Raw genomic sequence first — 19,511 nt, forward strand, 5'->3', positions numbered from 1 at the left:
TTTAGCCCGTGGCATTTTTAGCCCCTGGCATCAACACGTGGGTTGTTGGAGTACTGTTTCGACTTGGATCAATGGTATATTTGAACGCATCTTGGCTGGGCAACAACGACTAGTGCGTAGATTTGTAACTTAGATAACGATGTAGCTGTCGCGGTTGGTGGTTGTCGTGATGTCGTTGGGGGCGTCGTCGTTGCTTTGAACGGAGCGACGCGAAATGCGGGACAGTTGACGTTTGGCCGAACTGCTCTTGCGAACTTGCCAGGCGGACAATTCGTCCTCCTGCTTGTGTCTCACTGTGAGATATCGCGCGCAGTAATCGAAATTTGTCGTACCGATCGCGTGCTGAGTGCCTTTTGGTACTCCATCAAGGCTTGGTGGGTCTCCATCATATTGCAAATGTCTTCGTTGTGCGTGTACGCGCCGAACGAGCGTGAGGCCGACTGGCGAGAGGTTGTCGGGTCATGCGATGGCGAGAGATTGTCCACTTTGTGCATCAAGCTCGCAAAGATCGAGTCCGGCTTTGCCATCAGCTAATACCCCGTTCTCAGCCAGGTTTGCCGTCGACAGTCCTCACACGCATACCTCATTGAACTTTCCGCACTCGGCGATGCTTCCATTGCTCATCACGACGATCTTGTCGGCATTGCGCGCCGTGTTCAATCGATGTGTCACGCTGACCACCTACTCGACACGACGAATGCAATCCTACATCGCTCAAGCCCCTCGTACCGCCATGTTTAGCGTGCGCGTCAATCGCTCTAGCGTCGCGACAATGCTCGCTTCCGTGCTGGCGTCGAGTGCACTGGTTGCTTCGTCCAACAAGAGCACGCTGTCCCACCGTGAAATGTGAAGCCGTCGACTTGGACGGTGCCTACCTTGGCTCTCGAACCAGCGCGCGGGCCAGGCAGATCCGCTGCAGTTGTCCACCGCTCAAGTTGACTAGAGCGTGCTGTCCCACAACCGTGTCGTACCCGTCCTTGAGTTGCTCAATGAAGTTGTGGCACTCTGCCGACTTGGCAGCGCGCTTGCAATCGTCGTCCGTTGCCGTGGGCTGGCCATAGCTAGCGTTGCCATGCCTAGTCAGCATCCTTTGATGCGGCCATCGCGACGTACCGAATGTTGTCCATGATGGTGCCGTTCAAGACGCCCCCTTGTTGGAACACAACTGCCAGTTGATCGCGCACGCTTCGACTGGAAAACTGCTTCAAATCGACGCCGTCTATCATGACGCGGCCAGACGACACGGGGTGCAGCTGCATGAGGCATCCCAAGAGCGTACTCTTTCCACACCCACTCGGCCCCACGATGCAGCTGTACTCTCCCTACATCCCCACCAAGTCCATACCTTGTGAGATACCACATCCAATTACCGTCATAAATACCATTTTAAACACAACGTCGACGTCGAACAAGATCTGTCGGTCGGTCGAGTAGTGGAAGTTGACGTGGTGCAGCGCAATGTTCTTTTGCATCAGATGCAAGTTGGGCAGCGGCGTCGAGGGGGTGTTGTCCATTGGCTCCATCTATCATTCGATCGTGCAAAGTTGAAGAGGCAGCAACTGCCGAGTTCGAGAGGTAGAAACCTGCAGCACGTGGTCGAGCCGTTGCAAGCTGCTGGCGTTCCCAATGGCTACGCGCATGAATCCGCCCAAGACGCTAACTGGCGTCGACACTCGGTTGATCAATGTGACGCTGGCAAAGAATTCGCCGGGAGTGATGTCGCCGTGGTAAACCTATCATCGTCCATTCAACATCACGCGGCTGTCCATCCACTCGCTGGTCCGACTTTGATGGAAAGGCACGCGGTCATGACCGCCACAAAGATGAACATGGCGCTTTCAATGTATATCTGAACAATGCCGCTCCAAAAGTCCTTTCCAAATTGCGCCGTCCCCAACGTTTGAATCGACGCGCCAAAGCGGGCGAGCAACGACGATTGAATCGCATACGCTCGGACAACCTACACGCCACCACAACCATCAATACTTCATCAAGACATGTCTACCTTTTGACACGCAATGGCGTTTTGGTACTCGGTCGACACGATCGCGTTCTTCTTTCCGAAATCGTCCGACTTGGACGCGGCGAGGCCCTGCGGCCCCGACGACACGACGATCGCAGCGAACGAAAACGCCATGATCCCGACCACTGGTTGCACGTACAATAGAAATCCAAACCCGATTGCAATCGCCACGATCGGCTGCATCAAGTTCTACCGTCGCGCGTGCAGTCAGCACACATTCGACTCCTCACGTCCGTGCGGCACGTACCCAAAACACAGCTTGCCACATGGCGTTTACGCGCGCAATGTCGGACTGAAACAAGTTGTTCAAGTCGCCGTCGGGGCGCTCGTTGAAAAATTGAATCGGTTGGCTCAAAATCACAGACAGAAGGGTGTCCTGCATTCGCTGCGTCGCTTTCGCGATCATCTTGGATTGAAAATATCCTAATGCATTGCCTCGTCAACGCGTGGGAAATGGCGCGGACAGCATCGCGATTGTGCATACCCATGGCGTAGTCGCACGCAACAAACGGGACGGCCAGTGCCAAGAGTCCGAGCAGGCCAAATTGGAGCGACTCGTGGGGCACGAATATGAACAAGTTGTTTTCCTTGGGATTCAAATTGTTTTCGTTCGCCATCTCGTCCTTGTACACGATGCGTTTGGTCACATTCGTGATCGTGTAGATGTCCCATAGGTTATCGTGGGCCGGATCCAACGTGATGTACCAAGGGAACGCTTGGTCGGTCAAGATCTGGAGGAAGTAGGCCAATCCTGGCACAATGCACGCATACAGCACCACCACGAGGACCGTCAGCGCCAGGTCGAAGCGCTGGGACGCCCTGTACACACGCCGCACAGAGTGAGGACGTGCCATGCGCAAGGGTCTCACCAGTGACGAAAGGTCGACTTGACCACTTCGTATGCGCCGTAGGTGCTTTGCATCGAGGACGTGGCATCCACTTGGCGCAAGTATGCGAGAAACGCATCGACCGACAACTCCTTTGGTCGGTACTGCATGGCCTTTTGAAGGAATCGCATGAGCTCTTCGCGGTTGATATTGCCATCCTGGCGGCCGCAGACCATAGCCAAGTCCATCTCCATCAATTCCACCACCGCCTGGGGTTTACCACATGCTCAGATCGTGGGATGGCGGATGTTTGGGCGTACCGCCTGAATTCCAGGAATGCGATGGATCGCCGTGCGCAAACTTAGCAGACTGATCTCGAGCTTGTCGTGATTTGCGTATTTGTGCAGCTTTTTCGAAAACGTACGCGCGCGGGGTTTGAGGCATATTCGCCCCGCGACAACGAGACAGTAGAGTGCCGCGATGTACTGTTCCTTTTGATTCGTGAGCACTTCGTGGAAGAGTTGGTACTTGTTCGTCCATCCGCCCTGTGAAAGCACAACGTTCTTGACGTCGTCGGCCCACACAAATCTACAAATGTTCGTGGGTCCTCCTCGTTGAGAAAGCAGATGACACTCGTACCGCGCAGCGAGGGTCAAGAGCAGCAAGACAACAGCCAACCCGTCAATGGCCGTGGCAGCGTTGCGAAAATACGATCGTCGAAGACTCCATACTCGACCGACGCTGTCAATGAGGTGCATGATTGCGCACGCTGCCGACGCCAAGCGAGTTGTTCGGGCTGCATGGTAGAACGTCTCCGTCGATGTGACGCTTGCAACGATGCAGTTGCCAAGGAAGTCGACAAGAAGAAGTGCCATGATGAAGTAATGCCATGGCCGACTGTCGAGGAACTGAAGGAACCGAAGGCGCATGCTCGTCTCGGGCGCATCTTGCGACGCCATCGCCACCTTTCCCAAATGAGAGTGGGTCCCAGTGTTTTTCCCATGTTTGTCCACCCAGCTATTCGTTGAATTGCGACCAACTGATCTGTGAACTGAACGTTGTGGACCGCTGTCCTCATAGCGCATGCGGCGAGCGCGACGCAACGCGCGGCACTGGGCTTTGGCCAGTTCCACAGCCCTTTGAGCGGCGGCGCATCTTGACCACCTCGTGCCGTCGACTCCTTCTCGATGCCACAAGAGAGTGCGTTTCTCAGAGGGGGTTTTACCCCATGTCGACAATCCGCGGTCCTGATTGGTTGGTCCTTCCATGTGTCACTTTACCATGCTGGGCATGTGCAGATCGCTTCTTAGCGCATGTGCAATGGTCGCTTCCATCGACACGTCTGGCGGCGCACTGCGTCGCCGTGCGGGCCTTAGAACCGTACACCAGTCGTCACGTTCAAGGCGATCGTGGCATGAATAGAAAGGCCTAGGGAGGGGGTTCTTTGCAATGTCAACTTTTTGAATCTCTGTCATGAATTGTATGGATGCGAGGCTCGACCATGCGCGCAAAACTACTGGAACTTGTTTCGAGAAAAGGCGGTCGCGATGTGACAACACTAATGTTGTCGGACAGGGCGACACGTTGGTGTGCCCAGGCAGACTCTTGTCGAAGTTCTGTACTGTGCATCACCTTAGCTCCTTTGCAAGAGCTGTGGTGAGCATTGGGCGACTGAACATCTTTGACATTCAGAAGCGGCCAACACATGCCAATTCGCCGTTCCTCACGCATACAAGTAGAGCCAGGCACCTTCCTTGTTCATACGGCTCCAACGGAACCATTCCAAGCCCAGCCATTGCCAAGTTCGACGAGCTGGTGAAGCTTTGGTCGATTCGTTAGAACAAGGCACCGTCTATTGTCGAATGAAGCTATACCATTCGCTGTAAATAATATGAAACAGCCTATCATGGAGCGATATATTTGTTATGTCGACCTCTGATTCGTTTGATTGCAATAAAATAGGCCAATTGAAGTATCGTTATTCCAGGATCTAAACAAAAATCTTGAGCACCGTCGCCGCTAAAATGGACAAGTCCGACGACCTCATCGCGCTGACTCTCAAGCAAAGTGGGTATGTCGGCGTGCTTGGCATCTTCCATCTAATGGCCGTAGGTGGGGTGGAGAGGTGCCTCCTTTGGCAACGATATCTGCGGCTGAATTGGCGGAGATCGTGTCGTGGGGATTCGATCAAATCGAGGATTCGCAACAGACGTTCAAGTTCGAGTTCCCGAAGGGCGTGGCTCAGCGCCATCGCGTCGCCGCGTCGCTGGCCGAACAGTTCAAAGTATGTTACTCTCCCGACATGTCGAAGCGTACAATCAACGCCACATCCGTCTGATAGAAAAGGGGCTACAAACACGACTGTGGTTACAATCACATCCTCTATCCGACGGAGATCGACTCTCGTCGCATGCTCCTCTGGATCATCCAAAAACTACCGAAAGTTGAGAAGGAGGTTAAGGATGTCGATACTCCACGACTTCAGTTCCGCCAAAGCATGTTTGCTGCTTTGCAGACGTGGACGTCGTTGCGTCAACCTACTGGCGTCGTCGCAAACCGCCTCCAACGCCAGCGCACGTCTATATTACCGGCAGCATGGCTCGAGTGCTCAACTCCAGGTTACATTTCCTCGCATTCCTTCGGGTAATGAATGCTTTTCACGACAGCTCGACGGGCGTATGTGGCGTCCAAGCAGCCCCTCATTACGGACAGTGCCCTGTGTCCGCTCAACAAACAACGGTCTCTTTTGGAGTTGAATGCACTCTCCCTTGCCTTGGACTTCTCCCGAAGTGCAGTTGTGTACACGTCGGATGTAAGTTGCCCTGCTTCACATCCGCCTGATCACTTCTGAAATTATCAGCATGCGACGGTGACACCAAATCTGACGTTGAGTGCGACCCTTCAAACCGCTTTTGAATCGGCCAGACGGGCGGCGCAGCACGGAACAGAGCATTCCAGCGAACCTCGTGAACTTATCCAGCACAACGAAGCATCTTTCCAGCAGGCACGGTCTTCGGCAATTCACATTGCTGCGTCGACAACAACTGTGCCTCGAACTCAAGCGTTTGCCAACACGGCGGAAACAGCTACCCCCACGTCACTGGACCAACATGCGCAAGAATTGCAAGTGCGTTGTTTTGACCGAGACATCCATGTCATGTTATGCTTGGACTCAATCCTTGTGTGTAGGCGCTTGAAGCGGAGCTGATTCAATTGCGGGAACGCTGCGCCGCCAACGAAGTAGCATGGCATGAAGTGCAATTGGCAAGTGAAGAACAGCGCAACTTGAATCGACAGGTCAGTCACGTGTAGCTCTTCCCACTGTGGCCTAGATTACCACACGTAAAAGTGCTCCGGTATCTCGTGAGGTTCTTGCTCAAAGAACTGCTGCGCCGTTTAGATTGAAGCGCGGTCGGCAGTCAAGGCGGATGACTTGAAGGACTTGGAGCAAGACGTGGCGATTCGGCACCAGACCCTCGACATGCTGACGGATGCGTCGACCAACATTGCGAAACTCCAGGTTTACCTCGTCTGTCTGGCAGCGCTGACGACGACTTTATCCTTTGCACAGGATATGTGCGCCAAGAGTTCAACGCACTTGATGAAGCTCGCGGAGGAGTGGGAGACCCATCGCCTTCCCCTTGTCCGAGAGCTGGAAGCGCATGCTGCCAACCAAGTGCACCGCATTGTCGTCGTTCCCGCACGAATCCTACGCGAACCTCATTGAAGCGTGTAGGAGCGCGCCCATGCGCTGGAGTCCGAAACGGCGTATTTCCGAGCGGAAGCGAAAGCGCTGGGTATGGAATCGACAGGAACATGGAAGGGACGTGACGTGGCAGTAGGGGACACACTCATCCAAAAGCAAGAACAGCGGCAGATTCTCGAGCGCAAGTACGACGCGATGGCGAAAGGAATCCATCGCAGCATGTACACGGCGCGCATCATGGACATCATCAAGCAAGTACACAAGCAAAAAGCCGACATTCAAAAGGTGCTGCGTTGAGACGACGTGCAGTCGTTGGGATCGCGACCAAGATCTACTGTGTCTCGGAGTAGATTGTCGCGGACATTCGCACGGTGCATAAACAAATCAACGCGTCGTCCGAGAAGCTCAAGCGAAGCGAAGCAATTGCGGTAAGAACGAATGGAGGTTGACCGAACGTTCATGGTGGTTTTCGGCAGGAGGAGCGCCTCTTCCGTGCAGCCAAGGACGACAAGCTACGCCCCGACAGAAGACAACTCTACATCGAATGCTATCGTCTCTTCACCACGATCCGAGAACTGTTTGACCAGCTCATTGTGTACGGAGTTGGCGACTTCCCCTCATGGCATGGGAGTTTGACAATCGCGATGGGTAGATGTGTGGCCGAGACTGGCAAGCGCGAAAACCAGTGCCGCGGCCTCGAAATGTGGATCTCCCAATTGACCCACCACGTAAACCTGGCCAATCTGGAGCGTATACATCACGACATGGCGCTCGTAAAGCATGAGAACCAAGCTCTCATGCAGGAAATCCAGGCCATCGCGCTGGCAACCCCATGACGGAATTTCAATTAACATGGCAATTCGATGTACGGATAGCATGATTATCCGGATAATTGGCCGCCATCCAATAATCACGAGCAGTAAACTCGCAACGCGCGATCTGGACAATGAAGCTGAGCACAAACGAGCGCGACTTCTTGCTGGGGTCTCTCAAGGCCAACCGGAAAGCAGATGCCAACACGGGTCAGCGAGCTGATGGCCGTGGCCTGCTTGAATTCCGCCGGATGCAGATGTCCCTGCGTCGGTGTCTCCAGGAACATCAAAGCGAATGCGAGTTTCAGCTTGGTCGAACGCGGGTGCTCGCGGTCGTGTCTGGTGAAGTCGTTGCGCCGTTTCCTGACCGACCCACGGAAGGTTTTCTCCAATTTCAAGTTGAACTCTCGCCCATGGGTGCTGCGACTTTTGAGCACAAGCAAGCGCACAAGGCGTGGGCAGCGGAGCTCTCCCGCATTGTCGAACGCTCCATCCGCGATTGCAAGGCTCTGGTTTGTTGCCACCAACACCACGAAACGAGACAAAGAATTGATCCCCACGACTAGGACACAGAAGCTCTGGCTATTGTCGCGGGGGAAAGCGTCTGGGCCATCAAGTGCACTGTCCACATCTTGGATCACGGTGGCAACTTGGTGGATGCTGTTTCGATCGCGTCCATTGCCGCTCTCATGCATTTCCGTCGACCAGAGAGCTTGGGTACGCTGTTTTCTCCGCGAGGACCTCCAGTTTTGTGTCCGATGGATGACGTCTTCCACAGGCAACGACAGCACGTTGATTCCGCTGAGTTTGCATCACATCCCCGTGTCCATCTCATTTAGCTTTGTCCAGTTGGACCCGGTATGTCCTCCTGACGAAGTCGGTATTGATTACACGTCGCCGTAGAACGACCAAGACGACCCGGTGACATTGCTAGACCCCACAGACCGCGAGGAAAAGATCGTCGACGGTAGCAATCACGCGCATGCGTAGGTGGTGCATGTAGTGACATCATGGCATCTAGGATCAATCACGTACACTTTCAACTCATATCGGGAGTTGTGTGCGGTGCACAAGATTGGCGGCGTCTCCATCGACACAGACGTCGTCCTCCGATGTGCGAACATTGCCGCTGCCAAGGTAGGCACGAGTGTCTCCAATTTGTAAAGTTGGAGAGTTCTCCAAGAGTCCATGAATGAAAGAACCAGTCCGCAATGTTCCTTGAATTTGATCGTGATGAATGCCAGGCGGAAGAGTTGACCGACATGTTGAAAGAAGAAACCGAAAAGGCCGACCGCGTCGCCATCGAGCAGCGCCGCGCATACCTTCGCGGCAAGGAATTCCAGGACGCGTCAGTGGATGCGCTCTCTGTCCATGTAAGTTGCTTCCCTGGGTGGTTGACGGCAACTCGGTCGCACTGACAGCACCTGCATCGTGTTCTTAGAAGCCATTGCCACTGGATGTGTCTGGCCTGGATAAAGCCATGGAAGAGATTGTAGACTTTAAGACGCTGCATGCCCCGATTCCTCTGCGAGCCGACCACGCAACGCAAGCGGCGGATGTGCACCAGCTCATGCAAACGTTGGAGCATGCGAGCGGTACGATCGTCGTGGTGCATGCATGTGCAAGTAGTTGGCCTCATGTAGTTCGTGTCTGCAGAGGGCCTCTCGATCACCCAAGCGGCGCGAGAACACTTTCATCAACTCACACAAACGGTGCACGTGACAAAACCATCAGCTACCGCGACTGCCGATGTGGACTGCGACGACAGTGACGAGGAAGAATCTGAAGTCGTGCATGTCCAGAGCGAGTTCCAAACTGCTTCCCAGGTGCGTGAACTGGATCATGATGTATCGTAACGTCTTGGCTGAGCACACTTCGACCAGGCACCTGCGAATGACGACGTGGACATGGGCGATGGAAGCAGTTCAGACGAGGACGATTTGGCGGCGGCAATCAAAAAGTAGATCACGTGTAGCACGGAGGACTGCCGTAGTGAGAATATAGACGGCGGGAACGACCAGCCTCACGTAGAGCTTGTTTGTTAGAGGGAAAAAGTCGTCAGAAGCAAGGTACAACCAACAGCAATGTGTAAACTGCTTAGTTGCGGCTCTGGAGCATCAATTCGATCTTTTCAATCTTGGTCGCAAGGGACAGGTCGATGAAGAGGTCGGCAATTTGGACCTTGAGGCCACCGAGGATCGTGGGGTCGACCACCGTTTCAAGCAACAACGTTTCGCCCTTTTGCACACGCGCCTTCAACGCAGTTTGGACTTGCGCCAATTGCTCCTTGGTCAACGGGTCAGCACTGGTGATCTTGGCCTGCACTTCCCCACGGTGAGCACGCATCAAGCGGTTGTACGTTTGGATGATGTTCTTGGCATCACCCAAACGGCCGTTTTCGGCAAGGACGGTGAACAAACCCGACACGGGCTTGGAGAACTTAGCGGCGTCCATAACCTTGGAGATGTCGTGCTTCTTTTCCGTACGGGAGATCGTCGGGTCCTTCAAAAACTCGGCAAACGTTTGGTTCGCGACGATTTCATCGTGGATCGTCTTCAACTCCTTTTCCACAGCTTCCAACGCGTTTTCCTTGGATGCGACCGAGTACAACGCGTTCGCGTACTTGGCATGGAGGCCAAAGAGCTGGAGCTTGGGCGCATGCATGGACGCGAACCCATCAATCGTGGCTTCCGTCGCGGTCGAGAACGTGCGTTGGATGGCCTTGCGCAGCATGACGGCGGTTCTTTCGGCTCTAAAGGGGAAAATATGCAGTCAGTGCCAACCCCTCAGCGAGTGGTTCCAATCGACGGGCGAATCCTCTGAAATTCAATACCTTTCAGATTCGATGTATCGGGAACGAGGACCCTTGGAAATGAATATTATGCAACCAATTCAGATCGGCGCTCGAACTGGCGTACTACACGACGTGAAGCATTGCACCCTGATGACCGATGCCTACGAGCCGAAGTGTTTCTGCTTCACTCAAACGCGGCGTATTCCAGAGGCATTTTTCACATGCCAGAGGTCAATGACAGCCACGCAGGCTGTGCAACCAGTTTGACGTATTGGTGGAACAAAGGAGATGTAGACTGCACCGACGAAAAGCACGCGGGGACCCTATCCTGGTGAGCCAATATGGTGTATCACTGCATGCATATTCGTGCAGCGGTCTTGCGCTTGGTGAGCAAAGCATACGCGTCGAAGATCGATTCGACGTCATGGTCATCCCGACTTATTGAACGACGCACGATATTACGTGCAGCCTTTTGTTTCTAGTCTTTGGGAAGGACACTTGGTCGTTCGAGTGAGATTCTGTCGACACCACCCGCCTCACGGCATGCACGGCATACACTACTCCAGTTGCCACTGGTCGTCGGACGCGTACTTGGCTAGCGTGCACGCGCCCCAGTACGCCTGGTACTCGGCGTGGTCTGGGGTGTGGACATGGATCTTTCCCAACAATTCGTGCCGACTGACGACGACTTCTTTCACGAGGCGTCGCTTTAGTCCGGGCAGCTTCGACACCCGGCCAGACAGCACGACACCTCCAAGCAACTCGTCACGTACGATGGGGTCGCACAAGTCGACACTTCGAAGCAGCGCATCGTGGAGTCCTTCCCACGTCGACCCTACGTTGACGTTAGGTAGATGGTGCATGCCTCTCGCTACCATGCAAATGCAACGACGGATGAAAGAGAACTTCAGGGCCAAGGAAGAGCTCGGTGTCGGCAGCCAGTATCCACGACGCTCCCACTTCTTTTTGAATCTCAAATGCAATCGGGGGATGTCTAAGGAGCAACGTCGCATACGAGTTCACAACCACAACACAGGCACAACGATGGGAATGTCCACGTACTCGTCGTGCTGTCCACCGCCAGGTTTGGCTGGACCGTACCCCACATGCCCTTTGCTTTGCTAGACAACGTTCAAACAAGACAGGGCACGGCGGACGCATACCAAAATAGCGAGCACCAGTTGCATTTGCATGTCGGGGGCCAGCGCGGCAAACTGTGGCGACGACACACGGAAGAGCGCCGCGGTATGTTCGAGTACGTGGCGCCCACCCACATGAACCTGGACGACGGCGTGGGTCATCTAATGAGATCGTTTCATTCGCGAGGTGTGTGTGATCGAGGCGGGCAGTTGTTACAATGGTCGAGTCGTAGATCGGAACGACAAACGTGCCGTCGACGCCAATGTCGACGACAACGCCAGTCGTGAGCCCTGCATTGCGCAGGGCCATTTCAGCAGTCGTAGTCAGCATCAACGCGGCGACCCCAAAGTCTTGCAGAAGCATACTCGTCAGCTTGCTCTTGTCCTTCAGACTCCAAAGCGGCTTGACCACTGCCACGACCTGAACGCGGCCGTCGAGAGGTGAAATACCATCGCCCCGTTGTCTGTACCTTGTACTTTGCCGGACGGACGTTCAAAGCATCAAACACGATGGAAAACAAACTCTTGCGCGTCGACGCTTCCACGAGCGATCGCCTTCGCGTGAGATAGCCCCCCAACGCTATCGTGTGCACTCCCTAGTCAGCGTCACCGCCGTCAAGGCCCAAGTGGACATGTTGATTCGTCGCCGCACATTTGATTGTTGAACGCATTCAAGGCAGCATTCGATGGACGAGGCGGTTTTGACGACCTACAGGTGGGATGGAGGATGAGCATGTCGGCGGCGCGCTCGGTCTGCATGTGTCGTTCGGTTGTACCGAGAAATCCAATGCCGGGAGGATGAGGCCGGCATCCATGTCGTCGTCGACAATTCCGGCCAAGACGTGGCTCGTTCCAGCCTGCACCACGATCGTGCCAACGCAATTTTCGAGCTTAGAGAACGGTCCGTCGTCGATGATTTTGCTGCAAAAGCGAGCTTTGAGCCACTCAAAAGCTGCCCCATCACTGCCCAGACTCGCCATGAACGTGTGCAAGACACGGGAATCGTGGCCCTGGGCCAGTTCGTGCAGAAAACACAGCGTCACCGTATCGTACAACGCGTTGCGCAGGGTGTCAACCTCGAGCGACTTGCCTTCCAAGAGTCTGTGCATGTACTCGACTGTGCAGTCTTGAGTCGTGGCGCGCGCAGTCGACAGAGTTGCAATGCCCTCGACTTGGCCCGCCATCGTGTCGACACATTGCCACAACCGTGCGATTTCCGCTTCCTTTTCTTCGAATTCGGCCATCGTGATCGCGTTCGAGGTGGATGCGTTGACGGCCTCGACAAACTTTGCTTGCCACATTTGCGCTGCCGCCGTCTGGGCATGTAATTGCTGCGTCAACGTTGCCACCGCTGCTTCGTGGTCTTTCTCAGCACTTGCGCGCAGTTGCTGCTCGTGGTGGAGTTTGCCTTCGATCTGCGTACACTTCCACATCAAGTCGCTGTTTTCGAGCTCCATTTGTTCTATCTCGCCGAGCAATGCGGTCACCCGCGACGTCAGTTGGATGACCGTGTCGGATGCGTTCTGGCTCGTGGAATTGTCCGCTTTCTCCGGCGATGTTTGCTGGGGAGTTGGTGGGGCCCCAATCGACGATGGCGACTTGGCCACTTTGCCAGGTGAGTCCTTTTTGCGAAGAGGAAACCGGAGTTTGCTGGATGGCGAAGATGCCGTCGTCATGGTCGCCCGGCGACTGCCGCCGTCGCTGCTCCCTGAATCGCTTTCTTTGTCGTGGAATTTAGGCGGGCTTTTGCGCTGGAACACATCGATCGTGGAGGCGCTTCGCAGGAGAGGCCGCCTGATGGACGTTGCAACGGCATCGGTCAACTTTGGAGGAGAATCCATGTGAAGTGGCGCAGGGGCTTTTCGTCGAGTGGGTGATGGAATGCGCGACTGCGCCTTGTCCACAGTCTTGCCGGTGCCCACTGTAGCGAACTGGGTCGGGGACGCCGAGTCGATCATGGTGTCAAAACGAAGCCCCGCGGCTGGGACGGGCATCACAGTAGCATATTGCGGCAAAGCAATGCAGCTGGTATTGCGACGGAGGGGTGGTGGGGTGGGCGGGGGGTTACCGAAGGAATCGATCCCCCCTGTCGCGCTGGAGTTGTCGGCCATGTCAACCAAACACTTTCTCAAGTGAGGTGCATGAGGGGGGGGGTAATTTTAGCATGCGTTTCAACGCGGAGCTTCTCCGAGCCTTTTGAGGGAACGACGGCACTGCGGTCGACCTCGAGTCCGATGGACCCACCACCGACCAGAAGTAGTCTGCGGAGGCAGCGTGCGCTGTCCATGTCGAGCGGGACGGACGAGCACGGCGAAACCATCGCACGACGCTCATCTGTATGTAGCATCGTCGGGGCGTCAGAGTCCCTCATGCACACGTTGTAGGTGATTGCCAAAGTTCTCAAGGCAACAACAGCTACTCCACCCGTGGTTCGTTTATCGTCCACACCGTCGTTTGGACTACACGCGCGGCAACAATGCCGGCGTCGTCCATCCATAGTCACCTCGCGCCCATCGACTTCCTCAGCTGGTCGTTGTCGACCGAAGCTTGTCGTGGAGACAGTTGATCGCGCTTCTTCTCGAGATGAAGAGCATGCGTACTTGCTGCCCGACACATCCAGCATGCTCACAACTATTTTGCGGTGTGCCGTCTCGCACCCGTCCAAGTCGACCCACACTGGAGCGCCGCCCACTTCCCGAAACCAACATGCAGATTCTCACTCGACAACCCCCACGGCGGGTTCGAGACAGTCCTCCAGCCAGGCATCGCAACATGAACGCGTGAATACGCTTCCTTCATCGACCGCACCGGCGATCGACGAAAAGATGGCCCTCGAGCGTCAAATTGAGAGACTCAAAGTCGAGAATCGATTCCGCCAAGTCGCGTACGACCAACTGGCGGCAAAGTATCAAACCCTCGTGCTGCGATCGACCAGTATGTCCAGCCAAGGCACAACCACCGATGGCACTGGCCACGCCGCACAGGGAACCAATACCGATGTGGACTTCGAGCAGGAGCAGAGTAAACTCACGACCAAGATCGCGTCGCTTCAATTGCTACAAGAAGTCGACCGAGACCGCATTGAGTCGATGCGCCGCGACCATAGTGCCCAGCTCGCGGACATTCTTGCAGCCAAGATACATGTCGACGAGCAACTCAACGACGTGCAGAAGGAGCTGCACATGAGCCAACTTGAACGGAACGATGCGCAGCAGCAAGTGCGCGACTTGATGGCGGCGTTGGCATCAAGCCAAGCGGCGCACGCGGCGCTCATCCACGACTTGGCACAGCTGGAAGCACAGAGCAGGGACGCCAAACATTCCCACGCGATGAGCCAGCGACAACAAGAAATCAAAGACATCGCGGCGAAGGTAACAGAACAGCGCCTGGTGGAGGAAAAGACCACGCTGGAACAGCAATGCAACAACTTGACACTGCAGCACGAGTCGTCGATCGAAACGATTCAAGCGTTGGAGCTTGCAATATCGACGTTGCAAGTGGAAGTCGCAGCACGAACCAACGATCTCGAGACACAGCGGCATGCCGCCACGCAGGCCCAAAACGAAATCACCGCCCTCCAAGCCAAGTGCTTGTCAGTCACAATGGCCTACGACGCTGCATCGGACAAGCTGACGGCCCTGCGCTACGACATGGAGAAACAGGCGCGTGTGATGGCGCACATGCAAGACACACACAGCGCCGACAAAGCAACGGCGGCGGCGCTGCTGACGCAATTGCACGACGTACAGACCGCCAAGAGTGCTCTTGAAGCTGCCTGGGAGAAGCAATGCCAGGCGTGGGACGCCGAGCGAACATGCGCGAAGCATCGTGTGGGAGAACTGGAAGACACAATCAAACGCCTTGAAATGGCCAACACAGCTTGGAAAGCCAAGCACGATGCGACCCTCTGCCATGTCGATGTCATGACATCCCAGATGGAGGCGTTGCAGACCCCATGCACGGACGCATTGGCTGCGTCCGATGAAACGAAAAGTGCTCGTGACGTGGAGCAGCTTTGGCGCACAAATGCAGAGTTACACGACGCTTTGGTGGCGCTCACGGCTCAATACGAAACGAAGTGCTTGCAGTACGATCTGGCGGTGAAGCAGGTGGAATACATCAAAGCGCGTGACATGGAAATCACACTGAAGTTGAAAATGACGGGTTGTCATCGACAAATGCTAGCGCGGGCGCTGGAACAATCGAGCAACCAGTCCATGGAGGCGACCCGTCTGAAGGATGAACTGATCGCGATGGACGCAGCAAAGAACGCCCAACTCGCTGAGCTATCCGCCCGCATCCATTCGATGGAGGACAAGGTGCAGAACACCACAGCTCTAAACAACGAGCTCGCACAAAAGTGCGACGTCGTGGAAGCGCCATGCCGAGTAGCTGACACCGTCAAAGAGTCGTGCAACGAGCTGTTGGGCAAATGCGATGGTCACGATGCATGGTGCGACGATATCGACAGAGTAGTCCCGGCACTCAGTTTCAACGAGCCAACGCAACTCTCAAAGGACCTGTTGCGCCCTCAAGACATCGGCCATGCCGATATCTCCGAGGATAGCGCGAGCGGCGCATTGAACACACTACATGGAGCGATTCTAGCCGTCGTTGTTGGTGCGAACCGTGTTCAAGCCGGCCTGGTGTCAGACCAAGAAGATGGATGGTCGCTGCCGACACTCCAGTGGAAGGTGCGGTCCCTAGCGCGAGTTTCGATCGTCCATACAAGATCCGTGTATGTGGAATAGGTCGACCAAAGCTTGTGTGACGGCGTCGGCATGGCCCCCTCGTCCCCCGTACGTTGCTCATTAGGACCACCTTGCTCATCACGACAACTAGAATCGATTCAAACGGCACCACTCCGCGCAACACGCCGACGTCGGACCCAAGACCACGGTTGCGTTTTGGACAAACGTGCTATCCCGCGTTGGCATTCGCAACGCGCGAAGCGTCGAAAAAGTACGTGGTGTCAAGTCAGTGGCTTCTGATGCCCGACACGCAGGTCGTCGTCGTCCGTCCGCCTGGTTGGCACGACTCGGACGAAGCGACCGTATTCACCCAACTGCTACGAGAAGTTCGCGTCGCCAGTGTCCTCGTCACGTCGAGTGCTCAACTCGCGCTGAAATCTGCTGGCGTCCGCACGGGCCTCGTGGTCGAATTTTGCGATGACGCGACGTTTGTTGTCCCGATCTACGACAACTCGATCGTACGTCGGAAGTCCGTGTCGATGGTGGTTCATGTAGTCGAGTAGGTGTCGCATGCTGTTGTCCGTGCCAACGTGGGGGAGAAAACTCTAGTCGAGAAGACGAGGTCGCTTGTTCGGGCCGTCTCGCCCGCGTTTGCCGCGCTCGCAGGACCAGATCAAGTGCAGTTGGCATCAACTATTCTTGTATGTGTATCGACGTGGACGACGTGAATCGTTCGTCATGTTGCATGGTGCAGGAACGGCATGGTCGAGTGCGCTACGACGTCGAGCAATCGTAAGTCACCGACCCCGTCGATCGTACCGAGACCGAAACGCTTTGGCGCAGGCAACCCACGACCATGAAATTCCATGCAGGAGAGTCTCCAACGCCACTGGTATTGACGCTGGATGGGGAGCTGCATCTCGGGCCAGAAGTCTACTTCGAACGATCACCTTCGACGGGTATTGGCTTTCCTTATCGATGAATTGTGTTTGCTGGGATGTATGTCGCCTTGACGTGGGACCGGTGGTAGATGGCTCCGTACCCGCTGCGTTATTGGCGAGTCTGGATCACTGCGACCCGATGTACACGGACGCGTTTTGCAGCGCGGTCGTGTTGATCGGTGCCACGGCCAAGCTTCCAGGACTCAAGCGACGCCTCGTCAAAGAAGTCGTTCTGGCGCGCCCAGAGCTCCTCGGCCAGCTCTTTGTGAATGTTCCAGAGTCCTCCGACATGGAGCTATACTGGGGGGCGTGCACACATGCCAAGTATGCGTCCGACGACGAGTGGGTTCATCGCACGAGTTAACAATTTAAACGTTGATTTCAAAACACGGCACACGACTTCATGGATGGGATTCCACGAGGGATGGCTTTCTCTGTACAATCCATGGCGCGCGCATTCACACGGATTCGCCACGCAAGACCAGTGCCGCATGGGAGAGTGTCTGGCGATGGTCGTCGTTGTGAATGTTCAAAAAGTTGAAATCGTCTTCGCCAAGCCCCGTCTGCCAGCATCCCATTCAGGTCGACGTCCGAGCGAGTGCATCGACATCAAGCCAACCTTACCTCGCGAATAAAATCCAACGTTGCAAACCCTTTTGTCTTGAACGTGTGAAAGTAGCACGCCAACCCCAGGGTGTCGAGCCATGAGTAGATTTCGTCTGAAGTGTCGACGGGGTCAGTCGGCATGGAAGACCCGTCGCCCGCCGCGAGGTAGTCTGCCACTGTGATGGCTCGAGATACGATCGCGACCCACAGCTGCATGTCGTGCGAAGTCGAAGCCTGGAACTTCCACTTGATGTTTCGCGCGGGGTGGCTCAGTGTCCACCGACGATTCGTCATTTTCTACGACAGACACTTGCCATCCCAAGTGCATTTCGACGAGGCCAGACACACCTGCTTGAGAACACATCCAGCCAACGGGGTCGAGATCGGGAGCTTGGCGCTGCGTTTGCCGTCGCTGTACGACTCTTCGTCCGTGAGCTGTCGATGCAACTGGTACTGTTTCTGGTTCTTGAAAATCCACACGATCGAGTTTTGAATCACGACCCATCGTTGTCGCCATCGATGCATGTGACCATGTGGCATGAGCAGTGGCCCGGCGTACGATGGCGCAGACGTTTCGTCAAAGTGGGCTTCGTCATTTTCATGGAGGTGGGCCGACGGTTCGCAATCATCGTCGCCACTGTCCATGTCGTAAGGATGCAGCCCCGCGGACGACGCGAACGAGTCGCTCAACGACGCTTCGTCGTCACCCTCTGGGACACCAAACGACGACGACGATCGGCGATAGATGCGCGTTTCGTTCAAGTCTTTCTGGAGATCTTCCAGCCACTCGACCACCTGCACCACGTCAGCATTAGCTTTGTTTTCCGCAGCGTTTTTGTTTGAACAAACTTCTCGTGCAGTGGGTCTATTGGACGGCTCAAAGGCAGTGCAATTCTCCGCCAGCAGCACCAACGACGGCGGACATGATGGACGAACACTCGAGCGAAATTGGTCCAAGTCAATGGCAAAGTTTTTGGCCGGTTGACGCTTGAGAAATCCATCTTCGTTGATCTATTCGGTGCAGTCAGCAAGAAAATGTCTCTACTGCAACGGCATACGTGGCGACGACAGAGCAACTCGATGAGGACAACGCCGTAGCTAAAAATGTCGGCGCTTTCGTTGTAGTCTTCTTCAAATAACATTTCCTGCATGCATGTTTAGAGCACGTTGCCGACGGCGTGGCCATACCGGAGGCATGTACGTGTCTGTGCCGCAGAGCGACATGCGTCGCCCGTGCGTCTGGAACGATTGCGGGGACGGACCGTCGTCCTGTATGGCATTGTTCTCGTTGTCGGATGCCACTTCGCGTGCAAACCCAAAGTCGCACAGACGAATTCGTAAGTTGTCGTCAAGCTAGACACAACCACAAGCAAGTTCAACACAAACACGTTGGCGGTACGCACCAGCATGTTGGCCGCTTTGATGTCGCGATGGATAATGTGTCTTTCATGCATATATCGAAGTCCCTCGGCGGCATCCAATGCAATCTGCACCGTTTCCTTCCACGTCAAGCGAGGGGACTTCTTGCCCTTCAAGTACTTGCTCACGTCGCCGCCGCCGACAAACTCGGACAGAATCCACACCTCCTTCGAGTCCTGATGATTGTACTCACACGAACCAATGTACCGAAGCAAACTCGGGTGATCGATTTGCTTGAGGACGGAGAGTTCGCGCAAGATATGCTCACCATACGCTTGGCGCTTGAGGGCCACGCGCTCCCCTTTGTACGTCGCCGAGAAGACCGTTGAGAATGCTCCGTTCCCGATAATAGGACCAAGCTCAATATCTTGAGGGTCGACCGAGTCCATGTCAGCTATGCATGCCTCCCGAGCTGATGGAGGTGATGGGTCTCCGTCGACATCGTTGCGGGACTTCGTCGCTGGCATCGGGACAAGCACAAGCCAGATTTGGGCCAGATATGGGTGTGCTATTGATCGCTCGTCTCTTCCTTAATGTCAGACACGAAATTCCA

At 55.2% G+C, this 19,511-nt stretch overlaps 7 protein-coding genes across 17 annotated transcripts; 3 read left to right on the forward strand and 4 right to left on the reverse strand.

The window, feature by feature from the left end:
• Positions 1 to 52: 52 nt before the first annotated feature.
• H310_01568 (hypothetical protein) lies at positions 53 to 4,115 on the reverse strand. Of its 4 annotated transcripts, XM_008864705.1 has the most exons (15): positions 3,490 to 4,115; positions 3,171 to 3,438; positions 2,893 to 3,119; positions 2,508 to 2,842; positions 2,271 to 2,446; positions 2,006 to 2,212; positions 1,787 to 1,960; positions 1,584 to 1,733; positions 1,383 to 1,523; positions 1,114 to 1,322; positions 876 to 1,061; positions 730 to 829; positions 583 to 681; positions 333 to 530; positions 53 to 279 (listed from the first exon to the last, which is right to left on the reverse strand). In XM_008864705.1, exons 1-15 carry the CDS (start codon positions 3,933 to 3,935, stop codon positions 130 to 132), a joined length of 3,066 nt encoding a protein of 1,021 aa, XP_008862927.1. In that variant the 5' UTR covers positions 3,936 to 4,115; the 3' UTR covers positions 53 to 129. The 4 variants fall into 4 exon arrangements, with proteins under 4 accessions (XP_008862927.1, XP_008862928.1, XP_008862930.1 ...); XM_008864706.1 differs by having other exon boundaries at positions 333 to 681; positions 3,490 to 3,809; XM_008864708.1 differs by having other exon boundaries at positions 583 to 829; positions 3,490 to 3,809.
• A 742-nt stretch (positions 4,116 to 4,857) lies between these two features.
• H310_01569 lies at positions 4,858 to 7,392 on the forward strand (the record flags this gene model as incomplete). 2 transcript variants are annotated; one of them, XM_008864709.1, is made up of 13 exons in its annotated part: positions 4,858 to 4,921; positions 4,963 to 5,134; positions 5,192 to 5,468; positions 5,517 to 5,662; positions 5,711 to 5,977; positions 6,040 to 6,147; positions 6,251 to 6,370; positions 6,422 to 6,538; positions 6,587 to 6,647; positions 6,693 to 6,841; positions 6,907 to 6,984; positions 7,033 to 7,151; positions 7,209 to 7,392. In XM_008864709.1, the coding sequence occupies exons 1-13, from the start codon at positions 4,875 to 4,877 to the stop codon at positions 7,390 to 7,392; spliced, it is 1,845 nt and encodes a 614-aa protein (XP_008862931.1). In that variant the 5' UTR covers positions 4,858 to 4,874. The 2 variants fall into 2 exon arrangements, with proteins under 2 accessions (XP_008862931.1, XP_008862932.1); XM_008864710.1 differs by having other exon boundaries at positions 4,963 to 5,468.
• A 110-nt stretch (positions 7,393 to 7,502) lies between these two features.
• Positions 7,503 to 9,332, forward strand: H310_01570 (hypothetical protein; the record flags this gene model as incomplete). The annotated part of the gene is made up of 9 exons (XM_008864711.1): positions 7,503 to 7,880; positions 7,935 to 8,085; positions 8,147 to 8,226; positions 8,272 to 8,335; positions 8,390 to 8,505; positions 8,613 to 8,741; positions 8,810 to 8,963; positions 9,025 to 9,194; positions 9,252 to 9,332. The coding sequence occupies 9 exons, from the start codon at positions 7,503 to 7,505 to the stop codon at positions 9,330 to 9,332; spliced, it is 1,323 nt and encodes a 440-aa protein (XP_008862933.1).
• On the reverse strand, positions 9,315 to 10,150 carry H310_01571 (ATP synthase F1, delta subunit). The gene has a single exon (XM_008864712.1). The coding sequence runs from the start codon at positions 10,099 to 10,101 to the stop codon at positions 9,466 to 9,468; it is 636 nt and encodes a 211-aa protein (XP_008862934.1). The 5' UTR covers positions 10,102 to 10,150; the 3' UTR covers positions 9,315 to 9,465.
• Positions 10,151 to 10,541: 391 nt separating this feature from the next.
• H310_01572 (hypothetical protein) lies at positions 10,542 to 13,423 on the reverse strand. The gene is made up of 8 exons (XM_008864713.1): positions 12,078 to 13,423; positions 11,954 to 12,010; positions 11,772 to 11,897; positions 11,519 to 11,722; positions 11,326 to 11,463; positions 11,225 to 11,283; positions 11,038 to 11,156; positions 10,542 to 10,997 (listed from the first exon to the last, which is right to left on the reverse strand). The coding sequence occupies exons 1-8, from the start codon at positions 13,410 to 13,412 to the stop codon at positions 10,720 to 10,722; spliced, it is 2,316 nt and encodes a 771-aa protein (XP_008862935.1). The 5' UTR covers positions 13,413 to 13,423; the 3' UTR covers positions 10,542 to 10,719.
• Positions 13,424 to 14,126: 703 nt separating this feature from the next.
• H310_01573 (hypothetical protein) lies at positions 14,127 to 17,297 on the forward strand (the record flags this gene model as incomplete). Its single annotated transcript, XM_008864714.1, has 8 exons — positions 14,127 to 15,995; positions 16,053 to 16,100; positions 16,144 to 16,263; positions 16,307 to 16,510; positions 16,556 to 16,693; positions 16,747 to 16,784; positions 16,836 to 16,951; positions 17,023 to 17,297. The coding sequence occupies 8 exons, from the start codon at positions 14,127 to 14,129 to the stop codon at positions 17,295 to 17,297; spliced, it is 2,808 nt and encodes a 935-aa protein (XP_008862936.1).
• Positions 17,277 to 19,475, reverse strand: H310_01574 (TKL/LISK/LISK-DD1 protein kinase). Of its 7 annotated transcripts, XM_008864716.1 has the most exons (8): positions 19,166 to 19,475; positions 18,943 to 19,125; positions 18,728 to 18,892; positions 18,598 to 18,684; positions 18,389 to 18,550; positions 17,888 to 18,334; positions 17,558 to 17,836; positions 17,277 to 17,496 (listed from the first exon to the last, which is right to left on the reverse strand). In XM_008864716.1, the coding sequence occupies exons 2-8, from the start codon at positions 18,991 to 18,993 to the stop codon at positions 17,392 to 17,394; spliced, it is 1,296 nt and encodes a 431-aa protein (XP_008862938.1). In that variant the 5' UTR covers positions 18,994 to 19,125; positions 19,166 to 19,475; the 3' UTR covers positions 17,277 to 17,391. The 7 variants fall into 7 exon arrangements, with proteins under 7 accessions (XP_008862938.1, XP_008862940.1, XP_008862941.1 ...); XM_008864718.1 differs by having other exon boundaries at positions 17,888 to 18,550; XM_008864719.1 differs by having other exon boundaries at positions 18,943 to 19,475.
• Between the last annotated feature and the right edge of the window lie 36 nt (positions 19,476 to 19,511).

The sequence above is a fragment of the Aphanomyces invadans genome (assembly GCF_000520115.1).
Source record: "Aphanomyces invadans strain NJM9701 unplaced genomic scaffold supercont1.2, whole genome shotgun sequence".
NCBI classification, from domain to species: domain Eukaryota; phylum Oomycota; class Saprolegniomycetes; order Saprolegniales; family Verrucalvaceae; genus Aphanomyces; species Aphanomyces invadans.